Source organism: Onychomys torridus, chromosome 18, assembly GCF_903995425.1.
Source record: "Onychomys torridus chromosome 18, mOncTor1.1, whole genome shotgun sequence".
NCBI classification, from domain to species: Eukaryota; Metazoa; Chordata; class Mammalia; order Rodentia; family Cricetidae; genus Onychomys; species Onychomys torridus.
The window spans coordinates 32,249,294-32,274,119 of NC_050460.1; the positions used below are offsets into that span (position 1 = coordinate 32,249,294).

General features: G+C 43.2%; 2 protein-coding genes across 2 annotated transcripts in view; one reads left to right on the top strand and one right to left on the bottom strand.

The window, feature by feature from the left end:
• The first annotated feature begins 4 nt into the window (after positions 1-4).
• Positions 5-9,462, top strand: Unc50 (unc-50 inner nuclear membrane RNA binding protein). The gene is made up of 6 exons (XM_036168047.1): positions 5-139; positions 1,170-1,453; positions 2,577-2,697; positions 6,738-6,877; positions 6,956-7,057; positions 8,555-9,462. The coding sequence occupies exons 2-6, from the start codon at positions 1,174-1,176 to the stop codon at positions 8,689-8,691; spliced, it is 780 nt and encodes a 259-aa protein (XP_036023940.1). The 5' UTR covers positions 5-139; positions 1,170-1,173; the 3' UTR covers positions 8,692-9,462.
• A 957-nt stretch (positions 9,463-10,419) lies between these two features.
• Positions 10,420-24,826, bottom strand: part of Mgat4a (alpha-1,3-mannosyl-glycoprotein 4-beta-N-acetylglucosaminyltransferase A) — a 95,170-nt gene continuing 80,763 nt past the window's right edge. The window contains exons 13-16 of the mRNA XM_036168046.1: positions 21,485-21,563; positions 20,258-20,324; positions 14,794-14,906; positions 10,420-14,653 (exon numbers count right to left, since the gene is read on the bottom strand). Of these exons, the coding sequence (XP_036023939.1) occupies positions 14,627-14,653; positions 14,794-14,906; positions 20,258-20,324; positions 21,485-21,563 (286 nt within the window). The 3' untranslated portion in view covers positions 10,420-14,626. The remainder of the gene's footprint in view (positions 14,654-14,793; positions 14,907-20,257; positions 20,325-21,484; positions 21,564-24,826) is intronic.

Genomic DNA, 24,826 nt, shown 5'->3' on the forward strand with positions numbered 1-24,826 from the left:
GATTGTGACGTAAATATGGGGCGCCGCAAATGCGAGCTACGTAGCGGTCCGGGAAGTAGCCCTAGCGGCGCCTGGGCTCGGCTGCCCCGCGAAGGTGGCAGTAATCCTGGGCCCAGGGCGAGGCAGCCCGGGCCATCAGGTGAGGCCTGCTTTGTGTGAGCGGGGTGCCATTCGTGCTGACGGCCGTTTCCACGGACAGCTCGTGACCTGGCGTCTCAGCGTCCGGGTTAGGGACCAGCTGGCGGCCGGCAGCTCAAGTCCTAGGCCCGCAGTGGGTAAAAGACGCCCATTTACGTTGGAATTGCAGAAATAGGACCGTTTTGTATTCTAAGCAGGTCTGGAATTTTATACGGGAGACACATACCCTGGAACCTTTACGTTGCTTGTTCTTAGCTCAGATGTCACTGGGCCGTCTGTTTTTAGTTGACCGGCAGGCTTAGGGTAATGGAGACCTGCTGGCGGGGCGGGGCGGGGCGGGGCGGGGCGCCGAGGTGTGCTGGCACCTGTGGAAAGGGAGGCTGAGCGGAGGGTGGGGCGGTGACCAGCCCTCATTTAGCTTCGGACTAGTTTGACCGGCCCCTCCGCGCTGTTTTTCATCCTACCCAGCTATTCTGGGAGTAAAACCACCAAGGACTGGAATTTGTTTCTTTATGTCACATTATGAATAACCAGAAGCTTGCTGGCTGTCGCTGATGGGCTTGTACGAATAAGCTGTGTGTTTTACCTTTTCAGTAACATTGCTTTCAGCTTAAACGAAGTTTTTGTGTGTGTGTGTGTGGTTGCTGTTTTGTTTTAAATCTTGGCCACTAAAAACATGAAATTTTGAGTCAGAGTTCCATTCTTTGTTCTGTGTCCACGGGGAGGTCACTTCATCCGTGTGCTTTTTCTTCGTTAGCTAATACAGCTATCAAAGTCTTGACTGAGGTGAAGGGTGGAAAACCGTGCACTCGAGATGAATGGTTTCAGGTGATGCAGAAGAGCGTAGTACTGCCCTTGATGGAAGTGCAGTTAACACTTGCCAGCCCCTAGAGAAGCCTCCGAGCCAATCCATTGCTTCTGGCCCCCATCCTTCCTGAAGGTAGCAGGAGAATATGCACTCTGAAGAGGGATGCAAGTAGCCAGACAGTTCTTAAGATTACATCTAAGAGAAATGTTTTTATTCCATCCAGGAAGATGCTACCAAGTACTTCAGTGGGTTCTTCGATGCAAGGGAACGGAGTCTTGAATTCCAGGGATGCAGCGAGACACACAGCTGGAGCAAAACGCTACAAGTACCTCAGAAGGCTTTTTCGATTTCGGCAGATGGACTTTGAGTTTGCCGCATGGCAGATGCTCTACCTATTCACTTCCCCACAGAGGGTTTATAGAAACTTTCATTATCGGAAGCAAACAAAGGATCAGTGGGCCAGAGATGACCCTGCTTTCTTGGTCCTCTTAAGTGTCTGGCTCTGTGGTAAGTGTGTGTTAGTTTACAAGCAGTATAGTTGAGAAACAAATGGGTATTTCAGGAGAAACTTATTTGGAGTATCTTTTGTGATAATGTATTATGAGTTAGAATTTGAGGGTATTTGAAGCTGTCTCTCCACTCCCCCATCCCAAAAACCGTAAAAAGCTGGCAGGAAAGCAATGGTCTTCCTGGTTCAGTCTGTAACACACAAGCCAGCGTTAACTCCTGTATTGGGACATTGAAAGGTAGGGGACAGGATTTACTCCATAGTTGTTGTTTTGAGACAGGTTGTAGATGTGTAGGCCAGGTTGGCCTTGAACTCAAGATCCTCTTAACTCATCCTCTTGAGTGCTGGCATTACAGGCACATGCCATCACTCTCACTGAATTTAAAAAACAAACAAACAAAAACCTAATGTGAACTTATACTGAAATGTGTGCAAAGAAATGTTAGAATGAGAAATTACATTTCGGGCCGGGCGGTGGTGGCACACTCCTTTAATCCCAGCACTCGGGAGGCAGAGCCAGGCAGATCTTTGTGAGTTCGAGGCCAGCCTGGGCTATAGAGCGAGAAATTACATTTCATAATGGGGCAAATCTGTGAGGCTAGAAGAATGTAGTGGTTGTTTTATTTTGGTTTTTTGGCAGGGGGCGAGGCAGGGTAGGTGTTGGTAGGTCTAGGGATAGAAACCAGGGACTTAAACATGCCAGTCAAATGCTCCACATAGAGCTACACCTCCAGCTTTCAGAGTAGGAGTACTAAAGGTACTGATTTGCACTTGAAAAACCACCTTCAAGTTCTCCAGTACATCAAGGAAGCATCCCAGTCAACTCTAGGGTATTGAAATATGTAAGTGCCTTTCACATTCAACTGGGTTTAAAAATAAGTGGAGTGCCTTCCGCAAGGTGCTGTTCTGAATACCCAGTTTGTCATGGTAAACTAGTGCAGGAGTCCTGTTCCTCCACCTGCACTCAGAGCTGGCATTTATTTCTATATCTCTGCATATACCACATCTTGAGGGTTTTTTTTCATTGTCCACATACTACCACTACACTTTGGCATATGGATGCCAGGGACTGTGTCTTAGATCCTAGAGCCTAACGGTGAATCTTGTAACTCTTTATTTCAGTGTCTACCATAGGATTTGGTTTTGTGCTTGACATGGGATTTTTTGAGACAATAAAGCTGCTCCTGTGGGTTGTATTCATAGATTGTGTAGGTGTTGGCCTTCTGATATCAACTTTAATGTGGTAAGTACCATAACTTTGTTTTTTTTGTATACTGTTGGGCCTCTGTTTACTTCAGTAGTATAGTAGCTAATAGAAATTCAAATAGAGTAACTGAAGTGGTCAGATTGACTGCCAAGATTATTGTAACTTGGCCTCTTGTGTTTATACTAGATCAGAAAATACTTTAATGAGTGCTTATTGTCACTGTAGCAAAGCCCAGAATGGTTCCATCAGGTTAAATTCTAATTTTTCAAGATGATCATATATGATTCTGCTTCTGTCTGGTTAGCTGTTCTCTGCACGTTCCAGTGGAGACCACTTCCAGCTGCATAAGTGCTTTGGCAGTGTTTAGACCCATTTGTGTCTGGAGGGTTATCCTTTGGACTTTTACTTTGCCATTAAGTCATTTGTGTTTGAAAAGGGTTTTGTTTTTAATGTAGCTCCTTCTTGATGAGAAGAAAACGCATTCAGAGGTCTTCAAAGGCCCTCCGCCTGCTTCTTTCTGACTGAGGTTAATTGAGCAACAGTAGTTTGGTGTTCAGCTTCTCACTTCTCTCACAGAAAATGCTTCTGTGTGGTTGGCTTCCAGGGTAAAAGGTAGTAGATGTAATAAGTGGACTACGTAGAGAGTAAAGACTGAGGAGGAAGCAGAGGAAACTTGATAGACTATTTTATTCTCAGATGGAGATCCACATGCTATTAGTCATTTTTAGTCTCCTTTATAAGTTGGAGTTGTTTCACTAGATGTTGTTAGGGTAGGGGTGATGATAGGCCCTTGATACCTAGATGAGTGTTCAGTAATGGTAGCTATTACTATTTTAAACAAAATCCCAAGGCTTTAACCTCTGAGACCAACCTCTTATTTTCCTTTGTAACTGTTGGTTTTATGGGTACTGGATAATTAATGCTATTATGTATCATTAATCTAAACTTTTAAGACCTGGCCTAAGATGAATACTGCTGATGTAAACCAGATACTCACTGTCAAGCAACTTACGTAAATAAGTAAATACGTAAAGCTTCCAAGAACAGTTTCTTGCAAGTGTTCTGCTATGAGTACAGTGATTCTGGATGGGCACAAAAGCCAAGGCAGCCTGGAGGTGATTACCTTTGGTTTGTGTCTCCCCCATAGTTTGATCATGCAGAAAATGACTCATTGTGTTGTTTGTGAGAACACAGGTATTAGAAACGTGAGGAGCTGCAAGTAGAAACAATGACATCCCCCCAAAACACATTGCAAAAGTGTCATAGGAACCAACACAAGGCTGTGTTTTAGGGGAAATACAGGACACTTGATTTCTGGTTCCAGGATGTGCAAGTGCAGAGGCATGGTTATGTGCAGCATCATGGTAGGTCTGGGGATTCATAAATGGCCATGAAGAAATGAGACTTAGAAAATAACCTTGATGGAATTCAAAAAAAAACAAGCTGGGCTTTTCTGTTCATGTCTGCAAGTGTGGGTTGGCAGGCAGAGGAGAAATGGAGCGCTAGGAAGCGGAGAAAGAAGACAGTCTGTTCACACTGTTGGAAAGTCTTCAACATGGCCGTGGAGGAGTGGAGAGGGGGGACGCCGGCTCAAGTGAAAAGGGGATGCCCAGAACCAACGATGTGGTGGGAGGAGGGGGAGGAGAATTTAGAGCTTCCTGTGCTAGCAGGATGTAATGGCTAGGAGGTTAGGCTCCGGAGACTGCGGGGCGTCTACCCACGAACCCCACAGCTCCCCAGAGTTTTCTTGAGTGTGAGCAGCAGGAAATATTAGATAGAAGGATTTATAGTGCCGAGATAAACAGATAGAAAATACAGGACAGCCTTGAGAGGGCCTGGAACCTTTTCCAACGGGCCCTGACTGTCTCTGCCTCAGGGAATTTATAGAGACGCCAAGGAGGTGGAGCAAAAGACCTCCCCCTGTGTCTGAGATGGTCTGCACTTGGCTGTGCCCCCAGCACAGCCAAGTGCAGACCATCTCAGACACCTGCACTCAGGCCCGTGGCCCTAATCATCCTCTATGCAGACGTGCTGGGTAAAGCCACAAGGAACCCAAAAACAGTCTCCCACAGGAGACTGTATTGTAAATGCCAGTGAAGCATTCTGTGCTGGCTATGCTGAGTCAGGGAGCTGGTGGGATGTTCACTGGAGACGGTGGCAGTGAACACAGAAGCAGAGCACTGGAAACCTGCAGACAGTAGTCTGGCCTGAGATGTGGCCGTCTTGGAGGTGGGAGAGAGCAGCCAGTTAATGGCCTTGGCCTTCTCTAGGAAGGAATTTCTGTCCTATTTAAGGGGTGCACGGAGGTGCAGCAGAAAACATTTACAACTTAATTGGTGTTGGGAACCTTTGAAGTCCTAGCTCTTATAAAATGTCTAGCACCACTGTGCTGTGAGCATTAGAACGCCTTGCTTCTGTTTTGATACAGTCCAATCTCCATCACCCCTTTCTTAGCATCTGGTGTCCACGATTCCATTTCCTGTTACTCTGAGGTCAGGTGTCTTTGTTGTTGTTGTTTTTATCTTTCCTCTCCTTGCTTGTTTCAGTGACTTTGTAAAATTGAATGGGACATATTCTTGGCTAAAACAGTGTTTGGTGCGTTAGTTTGTCCAAGTGAAGCACTATTGTTTTGACTTTTTGATAACTAAGCATAGGCTGTTTATTATATTCCACCATGCTTTCTTGATTTAGTGTGTTTCTCTTATTGTTGTGCTGTTTAAGTCAGGGGCTCACACTATAGTCCAGGCTAGTCTAGAACTTATCATGTAGCCCAAGCTGGCTTTAAACTAAAAATTGACATGCCTTCACCACCTGCATGCTAGTATTACAAGCATTCACCACCACAACCTGACCTGTTTTCTGTATTCAATATGTAAGACATTAAACTGAATTAAAACACAGTGACATCGACTCAACAGTTAAAGGCACTTGCCCAGTTTAATCCCTAGGAATCACATGTTAGAACTGACTCCACAGAGTTGTTCTCAGACTTCATGCTATGACATCTCCCCTCCATAAATAAATGCTATAATAAAAAAATCGTGTTTAACATCCATTAACATAAAAGGGACATGTTCGCAGATGTTTATAGAACAAAGGTCCTTTTCATTGAGGATCTGGACACGGTGATTTTCTGGTAGGTCAAGTTGTCGAACAGCAATGGCAGCATGCATACACACTGTTCAGTGTTTCTGTGTCTGGGTGCACCACTAGCCAGCCCCTTTCCCTTGTTCCCTCCAATTTCCCTCACTTGTAATGGCAAAGGCAGTTGATACAAGCCTAGACCGTGAGTATTTACTGGGGTTTTTGTTTAGCTGCTTGTTTTGGATGATGTTATCATTTTGGTGATGTCATTTAGGCCCATGGCTTTCAATATCATCTACACTACCTTAGACCTTTCAACTACAGGCTTTGTACACAACTTAATCCATGTTGGTAATTAAGCACATTTGTCATAGCTAATCCCAATCCCAAATCTTGCCCTCTCCTTCCTTCTCAGAACCACTTTTGGTGCCACCAGCTTGTCCTCGGCTGATAGAATTGTTGTCTTCCTCCTTGTTCAGGGCAAGACTGTTGTGGCTTCACCTTCAACATCACCTCCACTGTTACATGATGCTAGTAACAGGCTGTGGTCTTCTCTTGTCTGTTGACTCTGCTGTCTGATTGGCCACCAAGGAGATCCTATCAAAACATTTCTTGCTTCTTGACCCTGGCTTCTTTTACCATGAGTAAAAGATTGAAAAGTCACAAAGTAGCCACAGGCACCCGAAGAGCTATTTCCTTTGACTAGTTTCCTGCTCTATTCCTTCCTTCTTCCAGACACACACAGGCCTTCAGCTGTGACTGGCATCATCAGTGCCTTGCTTCTTCACCTAAAGGTTGACATCTAAAAATCGCACCTCCACCATTCTCCATAGCACCATGTCAGGCTTCTCCCATTAAAGAGAAGGCAGAGACATTGGCCTGTTTCATTGTTCCACCTGTAGAACTTTGGTAACGTGTGGCAGGCCCCCCGAAGGTGGTTGGTACTGAGAGAACTAGTACATTGTGTGAGAAGTTCTCATTTTGCTCTTCAGGTTCATCTCCAACAAGTATCTAGTGAAACGCCAGAGCAGAGACTATGATGTGGAGTGGGGGTACGCCTTTGATGTGCATCTGAACGCATTTTATCCGCTCCTTGTCATTTTGCATTTTATCCAGCTCTTTTTCATCAACCGTAAGTATTTGTTTCTCAGATGTTCTCAAGGTTCTTACTGTGTGAAGAGACTCAATATATGCATTTTTTTTCTGGCAGATGTTATCCTCACAGATACATTTATTGGATATTTAGTTGGAAATACCTTATGGTTGATTGCTGTTGGCTATTATATCTATGTAACCTTCCTGGGATACAGCGGTAAGTTACTTTTGGTGGTTAAGAATGTAACAGGGGGGTTGGGGATTTAGCTCAGTGGTAGAGCATTTGCCTAGCAAGCCCAAGGCCCTGGGTTTGATCCTCAGCTCAAAAAAAAAAAAAAAATAACAGGGAAGGGAATAGACATTTGCAGTGGATTTGCAAGGCATTGACAGACACTATGGTTCATTCCATATGCTCTTCACTATCCATAAGTAGAGTGGCATGTAACATTTGTTAATTTGTTATAACCTTAAAGGAGCCATGCTAACTCATTATTTCTGAGTTACAGGCGGAAGTCCCTGACTATTCTCTTTCCTTGTGTGGATTCAGGCTCTGTGTTATTAACCATGGGCTTGAGAGGAAAAGGCATGAGCTCATGGTTAAAAACCTTTCTTTGGTTCTGTAAATGATCCTAGGGTCTGCTGATCTCAGACCATATTTGCATATTTAACTTACTGTTAAATCTATTATTTTTCCTAATATGAATGAAGAATATTCTTAGGCTGGGAGTGAGTGGAGCTCAGTAGAAAACCTGCCTGTGTGCAAGGTCCTATGTTCAACCCCCAGAATCCCCATTGCTGAAGTCTGGAGATCTCAAGATTGATCTCACAGAACCATCCACAGTATGGTTTGTTTTGGCTCTTCTTTGCTGCTTTGGATGACTGGGACCTTACTGTAAATAGAAGCACCTCTTACCTCTGATTGTTCCTCACCCCATGACTAGTTTCCCAAGGATCACTTCATCTTCCACTTGCCTTTTCTGGGGGATTAGGGTTTCTAGGAAATTTTCACATTATCTTGACAGTGTTATATGTAATTCATGGCACTGAAGCACTGGTTCTCTTAGTGCCTAACAACTGTTGAGTACTGTGTCTAAGAAGTGTATGTGGAGAACTGGGTTCAATCCCAGCAACCACATGGTGACTCAGCTAGCTATAATGAGATCTGATGTGCAGGCAGAATACTATATACATAATCTTTATTAGTGTTTACAGTTTAGTGCCTTAGCTCTTCCCCAAAGGTTGACTTATTGATTATACTTCAATTTGAGTTGTGTTGCTTTTGCAGTGGAAACACTCCAGTGCCTTAAAGTGATTTTGTCCCATCTGGTATCAGTGTATAAAATGCCATAATGAGATCCATTACCTTGCATACTAAGACTCCTAGGGTATCTGTCTAGATCAGCGGTTCTCATGGGTTATGACCCTTTTGGAGGTCTCATCAGACATCCTGCATATCAGTATCTATGACTCCTAACAGTAGCAAAATTAGTTATGAAATAGCAACGGGATAGTTTTGATGGTTGTGTTAGAGGGCCGTGGCATTAGGAAGGCTGAGAACCACTGGCCGTTGCATTCACCCCTCTGCTCAGTTTCCCAGCGACCCTAAATGTGATGTAGCTGTAGTTCTGCGAGCAGCATCATGGTCCTATGCAGATGTGTTGAAGAGCCTTCTTTGAGCGTGTTCATGTCACTCCTGTCCCTGTTTCTTTTCCAGCACTGCCATTTTTGAAAAACACAGTAATCCTGCTCTACCCATTTGCACCTCTGGTTGTGCTGTATGGACTGTCGCTGGCCCTGGGCTGGAACTTTACCCACATGCTGTGTTCCTTCTACAAGTACAGAGTAAAGTGACCACAGCAGTGGAGCTCAACTGTCAGGTGTTGGGGAAGGGACAAGTTCTTGTAAAGTCTGTAAATTCTTTGTAGATACCAAGTTTACAAATTTGAGGTGATACTAACACTATTGTCTAGACCATTCCTTAAAACTAATTAAATGTACATTTCTAATAAATATTTTTAAACTAAAGCATGTAATTGTTTAGCTACGTATCAAGGGCACAGTAAGAGGTAGATGTCACACACCATCTTGTTGGCAAGATGTACAGACTCACCTTCATAAGCTTATTCAGACCACTCCCTGTGTGTATATGGCTGTGAATACCTGTAGAGATGACGGCCACCACTGTCTTAGCAGGGTGCCATGTTTCCCTTTTAAAGATTCAAGAGGAACCAGCAACTAGTTGAAAAACAGATTAAGTAAACACCATAGTAATAGCGCTAAAAAAAAAATTGTGTACATTTATTTGGTTTGAGCCATTTTTATTAGAAGGAATCTTGATTCAACATGGCTTTTCAAACTTCTTTATTTCAAATACACATGGACAGTTATAGGACAGAGACCATTATGAAAGGCACAGTCAACAGGACATTATTGGGTTTCAACAGAACATTAATAGCAAATTTGAAAATAAATAATCTGCCTTTAAAAATCCAACAGGTACCTCAAATATTACTCCAGCTAATAACTGTTTAACCCATGAAGACACTGTGAGCAAAGTTTGTACAATACATTGAAGAAGGAGGAAAAGAAACTCTGCTCTGAGACGACACCCCCCCCCCCCCCCCCCCCGCAAAGACAGCCTTTCTGGAGGAAGTGCTCCAGCCGAGCAGTTTTTCCACTCTACTGGGGGAAACATGATTGTGAGGCTTAGTGAACCCTACACTGAGAGGAATCTGCTGCCAGCTCTGGACAATACCGTCCCAGCAGCCTTTGTATTGCTCAGATCCTGCAGTTTCAGGTTTTACACCAAGCTGGAACAAACACAGCATTTCCAATAAAGAATGAAATGCTAAGCAAGCTAAGGACCCCCACACTTTCATTTGGGGACCAAGTGCTAATTACTAGTTCAACTGTACTAGCAGCAGCCATAGGAAGTGGCCTCCTTAGCATCCACAGGTGTTTAGCTGTCCCTACAACGAACCAGCTGTTTGTTGAGAGCAGCTGGAGCCCCACTGCATATTCCACCATGCTCACAGTGAGAGTGGCTCCCTACACACGCTTCCCCCTCCCTCAAACTCAGGTTACTGTCTGGCACTGAACACACAGGGTCACATGCTGCCTGCTTGTTCTCGAAGGAGCTTTTTTAGGTAGTGCAAAAACTCAGGGAGCATTTCAGAAACAAGGCTTCATTTAGCTAATGATGGTACAGGGGCACGGGGAACAAAATCCTTGGTTTGGCTTTTTTGTAGGTTTTTTTATTTTTATTTTGTGGTCATTGTAAAAGACTGGTCATCTTTTAAGCATTGTATATTAGCATGCATTAAATTGGGCATATTTAACATAGCATATATCTGTTAAGATTAATCATTTAAGTCCTCACAACTATCAAAGTTTAAATTTTACAGGCTATAAATGTTACATAGCTTGGGAATGCCCTTTTCTAGAAAAGGACTGAGCACTGGGACTTAAGATCCCTACCATATGAAGATGATAACAACACACGGCTGTGTGACCTGACAGTGTTGAACCTTCAACTCCTTCAGTTCTGTTCCTTTTCCTTCAAGGCTATGGCAGTATGGTAAAAAAAAAAATAATAAGAAGCACATATGAGTGAACCAAATAAAAATAAACTTCGCTAGCAATGAATGGCTTGGAATCACAAGTATTTTGACAAGCATCTAAATACAAAGCCTTGGTTGGTACATCCAGGGTTTACGCTGTGCTAGCTAGCTATTGAACTAAGTAATTTTTAAAAATTACTTATCAGAGCCTAAGCTCTAGCAGATATGTTCAGCCCATGGCCCAGGACAGCAATGAATGGCACAATACAAAATTGTAAATTTAAAGCTTAACATTTTCCTTTTCTGTTTGTATTGTTCTCGAGTGTGAACTCTAGATGACAGCGCCATGCTGCAGTGTCAGAAGGCTGGACATGCCTGGGAGTGAACATAAAGGCAGGAATTTTTCTTCTTTTCAATCTGATCTAAAATACCAAGGTTCATCACTCTTTCAAGTACTTCTGACAGGCCCTTGAGTCAGTGTACTTTAACCTCATCCAGGAGAAAAAGATGCTCCCAAACCCACAGTCTCATCCTGGCAGCTGTCCTACAAAACACAAATACAAATCTAACCTGTAGTGGAGATGGGGGTCTCTGGCACAGAACATTCCAGCTAAGACCCAGGAATGAGACTTGGTAGGAATGAGTTTATTCTGTATGTCTATCAAAAAATATGTCTTTAAAAAAAAAGTAACCTACTACAGGCAATCAAATATGAAGACTTCTCAAAACTGTCTTAAATTCTTTTTCTGTTGCTTGTTACAAAACACCACACATCTAGCCACTTACAGCACCACCATTTATTATCTCTGTTGTGCAAGGCTTACCTGGGCTGTCTGGGTAGGGCCCCACTTACAAAGCTGCAGTAAAGTGCTTGCCAGGCTGGCCGCTCATCTGAAGATGTCCATTTCCAAGCCTGGGGTAAGTATGCAGGTGAAGTTGTCCTGTGGAAAAGAACTGCAGCTCCTACTTCCTCATTAAGGCAGGCCACCTGCAGTCCTTCTGGGTGCCCCTTCCATGCCATGGTGTTTCAGAGTTCTGTTACTGCTTTCTCTCCCACTTCTACTAGCCTGACATGGCTCACAAGATTGGATCGGTCACCCACAGATAACCTCCCTTTTGCTAAGTAACAAGACATGACCCTGGGTCATGGCCGCAGCTCTTGCTACACTGAGAAGGGGAGGATATTATATAAGATCATGGGAGTGTCATTCTTAGAATCCTGCATACCACAAATACACACTATTAACTGGGATGACCTTCCGAACATACCTTCCCACAAAGCCACACTTTTCTTTAAGGGATATCACTGTTAAGAACTTTATTTTTCATGAGTATGAAAGACTTAAAAAGAACTCTAGTCTACCACTTTCCTGACAGCTTTTGAAATAAGCACACCTGATCTTTGACATGAAACCAATGATTTAAAAAACCACTGAGAACTTTTGTTTAAGCACACCCAATGGGTACACACACATCTAGACTACAAGCTAAATCACCCATCTACATTCACTCTTCCTCATGCCTTCTAATCAAACATACCTCTTAAAGACAGATACAATGCATACTGGGAAAGATGCCAACACCGAGCCAGGCAATCTTGGCCTTCTCACCAAAATATGCACCTTTACCTGGACTATGATGAATCCACAGGTCTACTTTCAATCACAGCAGCAGGATGCATTACTCCTTCTTTCTACAATGTTCATATTTACACTTGGCGCCATGGTGGCTGGCAGAACCTCCCACCGTGATGACAATGTCCCATATTCCTCAGATACAATATGGTGGCTGCTGGCCACATGTGGCCACTGAGCTTGTGGGCACAGGACTCAATTTCAACAGCTGCCATGTGCTTTGTGCCTTCTGTAGAGGCCAGCACTACTCTAGAGTCTAATTTATCTGAAATGCATACCAGATGCCAACCATGACCTATTTTACAGATATAATTAGTACTGCATTTGGCACTTTTTCCATTCACTATTCAGGGGAAAGTGGGTTGGTGGCCTCTGAGGTATGAGTCCACCTTGCAGTTCTAGGCACTCTGGCTTCCCTCCTCTGAGCTTCACTCTCGCCAACCTCCAGGGCTCCCACTAAAACTTCTGGCTTAGGGAAAGCACATCTGCTTCGATTGTCTAGTGCTGTACTGGGCACAACGGAGGGAGCGACAGACACAGGGTCAGATGAGCACTGGCTGTGGTGGAAGACAGGAGGAGAGCCAGGCTCCAGAGCATGGAGTGTGTCCGAGAACACAAAGGAAAACTAGACACTGTGCGTGCGTGTGTGTGTGTGTGTGTGTGTGTGTGTGTGTGTGTGTGTGTGCGCGCCCATGCATGGCAAGGATGGCAGGCAAACAGCTAAGAGAGAAATGACTCACTCAGATGCCAACAGAGCCTGCCAAGGCCCGGGCATGTTCTAGGCACTGGGAATAAGCTCATGGAGAAAAGCGAGAGATTCCCTGAATGAAGGAAAAGGCTTGGCTACAAAGGTCCCTAGTAGCAAGAGGGGTGAGTGGAGTTTGAGAGAGAAGATGAGCACAAAGAACCATGTGGGGCCATTCAAACGGTGGCGGGCTGCATTGGTCTCCCGCTAGCTTTTCAATCAGAGCCCTCAGGGAGCCCGTGCCCATCCGCATGGTCTCACCATCTGTGACGCTGCTGCTTTAGCGGTCATTTAGTGTGTGAGGACAATGCTCAATCAAAGGGATTTGCTTGTGTCTTAGGAAATGGGCTTAAGAGGTCTGAGAAGAAAATAAAAAGTTGAAGGAAGTGAGAGGGAAATTTACAAAACCCCAAGAAAAACTTCAGCAGGGCTTTGACACAGAGCACAGTAGTATTTAAAATCTATATTTTCCCAGTCAGAACATGGCATGCAAAATAACTGTTTAGTGTTATGTGTCCCATCCACTAGGCAACTAAGAAAGCTCCAGGCTGGAGGCTGCCAGCTAGGACCTCCCATAGCTCTAGGCCTCTACCTATCTGCTGGACATCTGCAGCCCCTGGATCACCAGAGTAGACTGGCTCAGCCTTCCTAACTGTAAAGCACTTTTACAAGCTGGTCCTATGTGGGACTGCAGGGTAAGGAGGCATAAGTACTCTGTGGACACAGCATTTACTTCCAAGTTCATGATACAGAATAGCATATCATTCCGTGGAAACATCAAGCGCTACAATTACCTTTCACCAGAGCCCCACAGCACAGTTTTGGTTTTAAAATTATACCCATTATGATTCACACAACAGCATTACCTAGAAAACAATGTCTGAACTCCCAAACCAAACACGGGTATAAAAGGACAAAAGAGACAAGGTGTCTAACTATTGGTTAAAGACAGGTTAAAAAGGAAAGGAGTCTCATTACCCACACCAGAGGAAACCTGAAGGATTCTGCGTGTGGAGACTCAGACAGGGACCTCCCACTTGGACACTGGGGATCACACTGGTTTTCTGTGACTACACACCATACACAGTACAATAAGAGAACCCTCAAGAGGACACGGTCTTTGAAAATCTTGGCTTTAAGGAATGACAAATGCCTCTGGAAATAGTTTGTTCAGAATTGCTGTGATTATAAAAGTACTTCAAGTTAAGAAACCCATCGAGAACCAATCTGGAACGGCAGTGCACTGGAAAACATGGCATTGATCTGTAATGTCTGCATCTCCAAAAAAAAAAAAATTATAGAAAGAACTTAAAAAAGCCAGGGAACCGCTTCTTAAAAAAAAGGTATTGATTCAAAAATTTACTGCACAAAAATATGTACTTCTTACTGTGTTTCTAATAAATTAACTCCATAACATCTTTGTGTATTTATATATTTATATTTATATATATAATCCCTGATCATCTATAAAAGAGGGTCTATAATAGTAAAATAAATGAACTTCAAAAGTACCCCCTTCACAAAATGTATTTAACATTAGTTTTCTCAAATTTTAAGGAATGTAACAATATGTACAACTCTTATGTATTAGTATAATACCAAAATAGTCCCAGTCGTATTAACAGGCTGTCAGAATTGTAAAATGTTTGTGTCAAGTTCAAATTGGAGGACAGCTTAGTTTCCAATGAATGCAGTTGTCATGGGAAGAGTCCCTGTCTGAGTGGAAATGGCAATCATTTCTCTGCAGTAGTTTCCCGAGAGGTAGTGTTCAAGTCCCAACAGAAAAGGCCGTGCTAACTATCTTTAATTGACAGTCATAGGAAAGGATGTGATGGTTTCTTAGAAGATCAATTGGTGACTTTTTTTATATGAATCTGAAATACAAAATAATGAAAGATTTGATAAAGCAGCTAATTCACAATTCCCAGAAGGCTTCATTTGCAAAATCAAAATGCAATAAAAAAAAAAAAAAGAACAGCAGCTTAGTGGCTGTGCAATCTGCATATCTGCTTACCTCATTAAGAATGGCCCAAACAGCAGAATTCTGAATAACTGAAAGTCGAAAGGCTGAAATAGGGTTTAGACCAGGGTCCACGATTCCCTCTGCAACACCATACTCAAATTTTCCTTCACAAACAGAAAGTAATTGTTAAAGACTCGATGGAGAGTCTGAAATGATCATAAAGCACCACCAAAGGCAAAACGTTTCTAGTAGATATCTTTAGACAGGAAGGAAATAAGTTTAAGTCCATTGGTCTGTTTTTATTCAGCTTTTGAAGTTCCATGAACTGATGCGCTCTTAAAGACCTTCAAGGCAACCTGTGTAAAGTCGGGGTACACTTCTGCCCACTATAAATGAAGAGGCATGGTGAAGACATATGTGTTTTTACATCAACAGTATATAACCTACAGGATGTCAGCAGGTTGGCACTCTATCAAACCTGATCAAATCCATTTTGTAACAGCAATCAGCTGACTGCCCCAAAGGCTAAGTTGGTCATAAGGAGCTTCACCATTTCAGATATTCAGGGGCTTTGGGCCTTGGGCAGGGTCTGTCCATGTGTATCTTTCCAAGGCTCCACTGAGAAGAAACTTAGATGTGTTGCCTGCTCTATATAATTCCCATATACAACTCCAATTAAGATGAAAGACTAATTCATCTAACAGATTGTTACTATCCAGAATATACACAAAAAACAAAAACAATAATCACCAAAAAACCAAATAATCCAATTAATGGCAAGTAAGTTAAACAGAGTTATTGTTCAATAACTGACCAATAAATACATAGAAAAATGTTCAACTCAATATTCCTTAGCCACCAGGAAGATGTAAATCAAAACTATAGTAAAGGGCCCGAGAGATGACTCCAGCAGAGTACCTAGGTTCAAGTCCCAGCACTCAAGCGGTAACTCACAAATATCCATAATTCTAGTCCCAGGGGACCTGATGCCCTCTTCTGACTTCTATGGGCACCACATACAACAAGCATGGTGTATATACATATATGAAGGCAAACATTCATATACATACAAAAGATACATACAAAAAGAAACAAATCTTTAAAAGAGCCACCAGGTAGTGATAGCACATGCTTTTAATCCCAGCATGCAGAGGCAGGCAGATCTCTGAATTTGGGGCCAGCCTGGTCTACAGAGCAAGTTCCAATACAGCCAAGGCTACCCTGTCTCAAAAATCAAATACAAACAACAACAACAACAAAATTCTTTAAAATAAAAAATTTGAACAACATTGAAAAGTCTATCTCATCCCAGTCAAAATGGCTAGCAGTAAGAAAACACTTCTAGACAGAATCTGGGAAGAAGCGAGCCCTAAATATTGGTGGGGAATCTAGGTAGGTGCAACTATAGAAGCAGAATTCTCCAGAGAAGAGCAGCTTACTACACAAGCCCCCTCGGCACATACCCGAGGGAATCTAAATATGCAACAGAGCTGCCCAAAGAAGATAGATGCTGCATTCTTCTTTCATATACAGGATCTAGATTTAAAATATGACACAAAGCTGGGCGTCGGTGGTGCACGCCTTTGATCTCAGCACTGGGGAGGCAGAGGCAGGTGGATCTTTGTGAGTTTAAGGCCAACCTGGTCTAGAGAGTGAGATCCAGGAAAGGCGCAAAGCTACACAGAGAAACCCTGTCTCGGAAAAAAAAAAAAAAAAAAGACACACATCTAGAAAGGGCTCTATTATTGGGAAGAGCAACTGGACCAGTGGAAGGCAGAAAAGACAGTTAATAAAATCAAAGGATATTAGACACATGTCTGAACATATCATAACAACACCTGTTATTTGGGCCAGTGCCACCTCACTCAGAGGATGAAGGCACTTGTCACTAAGCCTAATTAAACTGAGTTCAAGCCCCAAAACTCACATGATGGAGAGAACTGACTTGCAAGATTTCCTCCAAGCTCCACATACACTCACTCACTCTGGTGCATGTGTGCAAGGACACTATATGTAATTTGCTGCAAGCCACAGGAAAACGTAAAGGAATTCAGCTACTATGACAAAAGCTACTACTTAGAAAAGTCAAGGACTTTTCCAAAGGTCAAGCCACGGCTTAAGAAGTCTTGGTGATATTTTAGCTTTTGTATATATATCAGCTGGTTCCTACAGTGACTTTCTTGTAATGCTATGCATGCTTCCAAGAACTCCTCACGGTGTATTTATGTAAAATACCTAATAAGCATCCAAGGCCAAACGGAACAACACCTGCCCCCTAGGTCAGGAGGCTTCCTTTATTTCTTGGGCAATTTACAGTGAGACCCTCCTTCCTTACAGCCTTATTAATAGCCTCCTAATTTCTTACCTAACCACTTCTAGGAATGTAGATTGAGCATATAAATTCCCTTCTTGACTAACTGGTCATTAGCACTCATTTGGGTTGTAAAAGAAAGCCTAACAGCCACTACCTGAGGAAAATTCTTACCTGCCTTTATGACCCCGTAAGAATTCAGGCCTGGTGACCTTGCTCTGCTGGAGGATAATATGGCTTGGATTTATAACTGAACACCTCAGAGGCTGAGAGAACTGAGGTCTAAGGAGAATGAAGAGAGGATACTGAGGATTTTGGCTAGAGAGGATTTGTGACTAGAGAACTGGAGGTCAGGATGGAAGATGAGGAAGAGTCAGATGGGGAAGTACTAGCTGGGAAAGAATGAGATGAGAAGGACCTAGATGGGCAGAACTAAGATGAGAGAATTAAGATAGAACTTAGAGGGGACGACAGATAAAGGTAGAGAGAAATCAGGTGAGAAAGGAGCCAGGCTTGAGTACAGAACTGTAGCTGTGTGGATAGGATTATACCCGGAGGGAAAAAGCAAATGGACTAAAGAGTTCGGTGTGCTGAGATTCTACTTCCCAAAAATAGTTCTCGCCATTCGTAGTTTCTCTCCTGAGCCCCTGAGAAGTATATTATTAAGGCTGCTCCTTTAATAATATTCAAGAGTAATTAAAAACAAGAGACTCGGCTTGGGGATTTAGCTCAGTGGTAGAGCGCTTGCCTAGCAAGTGCAAGGCCCTGGGTTCGATCCTCAGCTCAAAACAAAACAAACAAACAAACAAAAAAACAAGAGACTTATCACCTTCTACAACACTAACTTAAAGACAGAAGATAAGCAGAAAAGGCCCACTACAGAGAGCAAGACCTTCCACAAATGGCCATGTGTCCCATATCCATCTTTTCTTGCTGTAAGGATAATATCCTTCTTTTTTGGAGCTGAGGATTGAACCTGGGGCCTTACGCTTGCTAGGCAAGCGCTCTACCACTGAGCTAAATCCCCAACCCCAATATCCTTCTTAAAATAAAATAAAAATGATTTAAGAAAAATGAGAAGAGAGAGAGAGTGCGCAAGCACTCAGGAGGCAGAGGCAGGAGGATCTCTGTGAGTTCGAGGCCAGCCTGGTCTACAGAGCGAGTTCCAGGAAAGGCACAGAGCTACACAGAGAAACCCTGTCTCAAAAAAATGAAAAAAAAAAAAAAAAGAAAGAAAGAGAAAAGAAAACCTTTCTGGGGCAAAGTGCTCCAAGCCAGAGGTCAGCAAACTTCTCAATGAAGGGCATTCTTTGTGGGCCACAGGACAGCTGAGGACGCTAAACAGAAGAGATCTCTGCCTCATCTGTATGGATGAAATTCAACACACCTATGTGTTCTGGAGGCATGCCAAGGAGATGAATGCAGTTCCTTATTCCTGGACCACATTCCACTTAAACAAGGGATTCAGAGTTGGTTTTCCCTGCCATTGGAACTCACTGCAAATGTCTGTCATTGCTGATCTCTTGGTGACAGATGTTTTCTGGACTTTATCCTCAAGACATCCCTTCACACAGCCCAGGTAACACCAAGCACCAGTTTGAATCGACAAACGTGTTAATATTTTAAAAGTTACACTTGTGTTTGTATGGGGGTGTGATTACCACAGTATGTGCAGGAGGACAACTTTTAGGAGTTGGTTCTCTCCTTCCACCATGTGGGTCCAAAGGATTGAACGTAAATCATCAGGCTTGGTGGCAAGTGCCCTTACCAACTAAGCTATGCTGCAGGGCCACACACACACATATGATCTCAGTGACGCATACTCACCAGTTGGAAGTTATTTACATATTTATTTTGCTTTCTTTGATGGTCACTTTCTGCCATACTATTACATTGGAGATGAATCCCTTGCAGTTAGAGGAAGAACCCTCTCACACAGTTCGATTGATTTTGAAATACAGCAATTCTTTATTCACAGCGAAGCATTTCCAAACCTCTGCTGCCATGGTACTTCTGCCCTGGGAGGTGCACCCCCTCTCCCTCTCTGATTATACTATCTGCTGCTTATTTTCCTAAAGAAACGAGGTTAGATGTTACATTAGCTTAAGAGAGTTCTGAGTTTCCCAACAGGTTTTGGCTGTGACTCCTTTACCCAGTCAGCCATCAACAAGAACTTTCTGACTATAACACCTTCTATCAAAGTCCAGCAACAACCATGAAACTCCCTTGAAATAATTCTTTTCCTTTCTCCTTTTCCTCTTCTTTTTTCCTTCCTTCCTTTTTCTCTTTCTTTCCCACGGAGTTCAAGCCAGTAAGTATTAAATTAAGTGGTAAGTATTAGATGACAGGAGGAGAAAACAGGAAGAGGAAAATATCAGAGTGGCTGCTCGCTAACATACAGCCAAATCTTCAGAGGGTACGCTGAGCATGCCAAAGGCCTTCCTGCCTATCACGTTACTCTTTTGAGCACACGCTCCATCACCGTAACTGAGCATGCTCAGGAATGTACTCCTAAACTGCACAGGCTCAGGAATGGCCTAATACGTGCGAGAATGTCTGCCAGCTCCCTAACTAAAACTCCACAGTTTCTCTGTTAAGAGAGAGCACTGCTTTGGAACCCCGGACTACCTTGCCTGCTGGCAAATCACAACTCTGTCTCCATTCTCTCCTGTCTCGACTTTGCACTCACCAAGATGTGAACCCGCTGTGTTTGGTCACAATTAAAATCCCAGACTACAGACACAAAACGGGACTTCAGAGGTCCCTGGTCATGGCCCTACTCCTTCCACACACCAGGTGACATCTAGGTGAACCCTGATCCCATTAACCCTAATACCCTCCAAGGCTTCCTCAGGTGCCAATATCAGCTGGCATCACAACACAGAGGGCACACTCCAGAAATCCAAGTAGGCTGGCGTGTGGAAGTTAGACGAGGACACAAAAGCAGTGAACACCATCCAGACAGAGATGGACAGAAAGACACGGCAAAGGTAGACTCGCTGTCCTTGAGATACAGCCATGACACAGATGACAGAGAACGCCAACAAGCCAGGGAATCCACCCGGGACCCGAAACTCTGTCAGGTCAAGGGAATGTAAATAACGACTTGAGCACACTGGTGACTCTAACTGTCAAGAGGCTTAAACTATGACAAGAATAAGAGTCAGTGCAGGAAATAGGGGTGGGTTACGAAGTAGACGTTACCTATTCTGAAATAGCCATCTTCTAATCGCTTGTCTTTGGTCTCTTTGCTGATTTCCAAACTGTCGCTCTAAAATAAAATAAAAGCAACAATTGAATAGGTAATTATGCCCGTTCAAAGCAAACATGACTCTGTATATAAAAGTTGCTCTGGTGGCACAGCTAAGAAGAAAAATGGCATCCCAGTTGAGAATTCTGAAAATGTGTTAGTAAAACTTTAACTGCCCTCTCAGTCTGCACAATGAAGATGGCACATGAACTTGAACAAAATGTAGGCATTTCTTACAGACCAGTGAATTAACTTTGTGCATTCCCCATCGGGCACTCAGATGTCCACCTGGTATCATGGGTCTCAAAATATACAAAGTAGGGGCTGAAGAGATGGTTCAGTGGTTAAGAGCACTGACTGCTCTTCCAGAAGACCTGGGTTCAAGTCCCAGCACCCACATGTCAGCTCACAACTGTCTGAAACTCCAAGATCTGACACCCTCACACAGTCTATGTACATGCAGCAAAACACCAATGCTAATAAAATTTTAAAAAAATAAATTATTTAAAAAATATAACAAAGTAAACACTGTGGTAAAATGTGGACCCTTTTGCTAACATAAACAACTGTGTTATTTTCCAGTAGAAAGCAAAATGAAGACTATGGATGAAGCAAATGGGTACATTAATATCAGGTATTCAACATTTTAAAAACTTAATATTACCACCCATCATTAAAGTCCTACATCTCATGAGAACTTTTGTTTGCCTCACAGATAAGAACCACCTGTAAGTATCCATTGTGACAACTAGCTTTAATTGTCAACTTGACACAACCAGAGATCAGTAGAAAGAAAGCCTCAGTGAGGGGCTGTCTACACTGGGTTGACCTGTGAGCATATCTGTGGGAATTATCTTAACTGATTTGGGAAGACCCAACCCACTGGGGGCAGAACCATTCCCTAGGCAGGGGTCCCTGAACCATGTAAGAGAGGAGAAACTGAGCTGGGCACAAACATACATGAGAACATGCATGCATGCATTTCTCTCTGCTCTTGACTGTGGATTTGACGTAACTTGATATTTAAAATTCCTGCCTGACTTCCCCCCAATGATGACCTATAATCTGGAATTGTAAACTAAAATTAGCCTCTCCCCCCCGCCCCCAAACTGCGTTCTGTCAGGGCATTTTATCACAGTAACAGAACCAAACTAGAGCATCAGGAGCAGCAGCAGCCATACCTTCAGAGGCAGGACCTCCACTGTTGTGTTTAGCAGGATGTCTCCTGGGTGTTCTTGATTGCCACTGTGGAACAAGTAACTGGAAATACACACCACAGAATGAAAACAGGAGTTAGAGTACAAAAGATTCCAGAACACATCTCACCCCAGAGTAAGCTCTTAGAAGGTTTCTGGCACAGGTTAACCACACCAGAACCCAGTCGACTCAGAATGCTCTGGGAAACTTAAGACTGAAGGACACAGCGTCAGGCTGTGTGTTATCTCTGCCAGAAGCCCCCACACTTGCTGCTTAAGATTCACTAAACACAAAAGTGTCCACAGTCTGACCCGTTGGCAACATTTTCCACACAAATACAACATTCACAAGTGCAGCACCTTTCTTAGAGTGTGGCATCTTGTGTCCCAGAGTTCTCAGGAGGACAGTCATGGGCCATGGCTCTTTGAGAGCCTCTCTTTAGGGTTATGAGTTTGATGCAGCGATAGGACACTTGCCTGGCATGTTCAAAGTGCTGGGTTCAGTCCCCAGCTAGGACATATAAAGTATGTCTCACAAGAGCTGCTCGTGGTGGTGGCACATGCCTTTAATTCCAGCACTCCAGAGCAGAGGCAGGCAGACCTCTATGAGTCGGAGGCCAGCATGGTTGACATTGTGAATTCCAGGCTGTCCAGGACCACATAGTAAGATCCTGCCTCAATAAAACAACAAACAAAACAAAAATCAAAATAACCCTGTTGGTTTAGTTGCATCAGAGGTCTAAAAGCTTAGGCTTAGGAGTCAGAAAAGACCTTGGTTCCCATTCTGGCTCCCTGGAGTCCTTGAGTCTACCCACCTTTACCAAGACCAATTAACCAGCAACATGAATTTCTGCTATTGCATATAGCCATGCCCATGCACCACTCATGACTATAAATTTATGAGAACTGACAAAGGCATCCTGCACATGAAAAGCCCTCAGCCAGGGAATGGTTATAAGTGACAACTTGCTTCAAGTGTGGTATTTGTGGGCAAATATCTCTTGTGACAAAAATTTGATTTTTAAACTATGCAGAAGAGGTTTTCCTAGCATTTTCAGATGAGAAGAAATACTGCTTTCATTTTTATAGTTTGAAAGAAAGAGAGAGAGAGAGAGAGAGAGAGAGAGAGAGAGAGAGAGAGAGTGTGTGTGTGTGTGTGTGTGTGTGTGTGTGTGTGTGTGTGTTCATGTGCTCAGGACTGCAGACCTCCCAAAGGCCAAAGGTCATTTGCTGTGGGATAATGCTCCTGTACATTGTAAAGATTTGTCACTCAAATTGGTTTAATAAAATGCTGATTGGCCAGGAAGGAAGTATAAGTGGAACAACCAGACAAGGAGAATTCTGGGAAGAGAAGGGGCAGAGTCAGGAATCACCAGCCAGACACAGAGGAAGCAAGATGAGAATGCCACACTGAAGAAAGGTACCAAGCCACGTGGCTAAACATAGATAAGAATTATGGGTTAATTCAAGGATAAGAGCTAGTCAGTAATAAGCTTGAGCTACTGGCCAATCATTTATAAGTAATATTAAACCTCTGAGTCAATTATTTAAGAAGAGGCTGCTGAATATTTGGCAATAGGCAGGCAGGAGAGAAATTTCTGACTACAATCATTGGATTCTTTGGAGCTAGAATTAAGGGCATTGTGGGCCACATAACATGGGCACTAAGAATTGGGTCCTCTTCAAGAGCTATACACATTCTTACCCACTGAGCCACCTCTCCAATGCCTGCTGTTATTTTGGGGACAAGATCTTGCTGTTGCCCATTCTGACTTTGAACAGCTGATCTCCCAACAATGCTCCCAAGTAGCTGGGACTTGAGGTAAATGTACTGGTTCAGAGAGAAATATGCTAAAATGTATCCCTGCCAAAGAATACTGGTTCACATAACCACTGTCCATTCTCTGTCTCAGTTAAGTATGTCAAATTGAAGGAAGCCATGGTGAAGAAGAGAGTGGGAGTCCAAGATGGCTCAGTTGGTAAAAATCCTTGTTATGCAAGCACAGGGACCTGAGTTCAATCCCCAGAACTCATGTAAAAAAAAAAAAAAAAGCCAGCCTACTCAAACCAGTGAGTTCTAGGAAAAAGTAAGAGACCCTGCCTCAAAAAAACAGGAGGAGATAGAGCGAGAAGATACCTGAGATTGATCTCTGGTCTCCACATACGTGCACCCACCTCAACATACAAATAAAAATAACAATAAGTCACACCCAAATTCCAGCCCTACTCATGGGGTCTGTGTCAGTATGGTAACAGGATGCAAGAGTAGCATACAGAAATCAGTGGACATTCCTACATACACTACTGGACATAGAGTCTGTCACAGTAAGTGTACCACTGACACTGTGGTCAAAGCAGGGGGTACTGAAGGGACCATGGATTAAAATAAATTTAAAAAAAAGGAAGAAAATTGCTGTGGATATCGCTCTGTGGAAATAAAATGCTGATTGGCCAGTAGCCAGGCAGGATGTATAGGCAGGGACAACAAGAGAGGAGAATTCTGAGAAGTGGAAGGCTGAGGTGGAGAGATGCTGCCAGCCACTGCCATGAGAAGAAAATGTTAAGATACCGGTAAGCCATGAACCACGGGGCAACTTATAGATTTATAGAAATGGGTTGATTTAAGATATAAGAACAGTTATCAAGAAGCCTGCCACGGCCGTACAGTTTATAAGTAATATAAGTCTCTGTGTGTTTACTTGGTTGGGTCTGAGCAGCTGTGGGACTGGCCGGTGAGAGAGATTTGTTCTGACCGTGGGCCAGGCAGGACCAGGAAAAGTCCAGCTACAGAAAATAGTTCTAAATTTTGTAAAATGGGTGTGAATCCCACAAAACCTAAAAGGGCTGTAAAGTCCCATGGCATGCTAAAAAATGACCTGCACCAGCAAAACTGGGAACATCTGCCATTTCAACCAGTTGCTGGGCTAATAACTTGCTCTCCCTGTGTTTGGAGATAGTCGAAAATTATTTTAGATTTCAGGAAGATGTCTAAATTAGAGTAACAAAATTACTGATTAAATCTAAGTCCAGAAATAACAATTTACCCAACATAAGGCCAGCAAGACAGCTCAGCAAAGATACTTTATCTACTAAGCCTGAGGACCTGAGTTCAATCCCCAGTACCCACAAAGTGGAAGGAGAAAACCAATTCCCATATGTTGTCCTCTGGCCTCCACACACAATAAATGTGTTTAAAAATTATTTATTCAACACATTAAAATATTGATGGTATGCCTGAAAACATGAGCATTTTTTCATACTCAGCCATATGAATTAATTTATAACCAAAATTTTTGTGACTCACTACCTCTTCAACCTACTGTACGC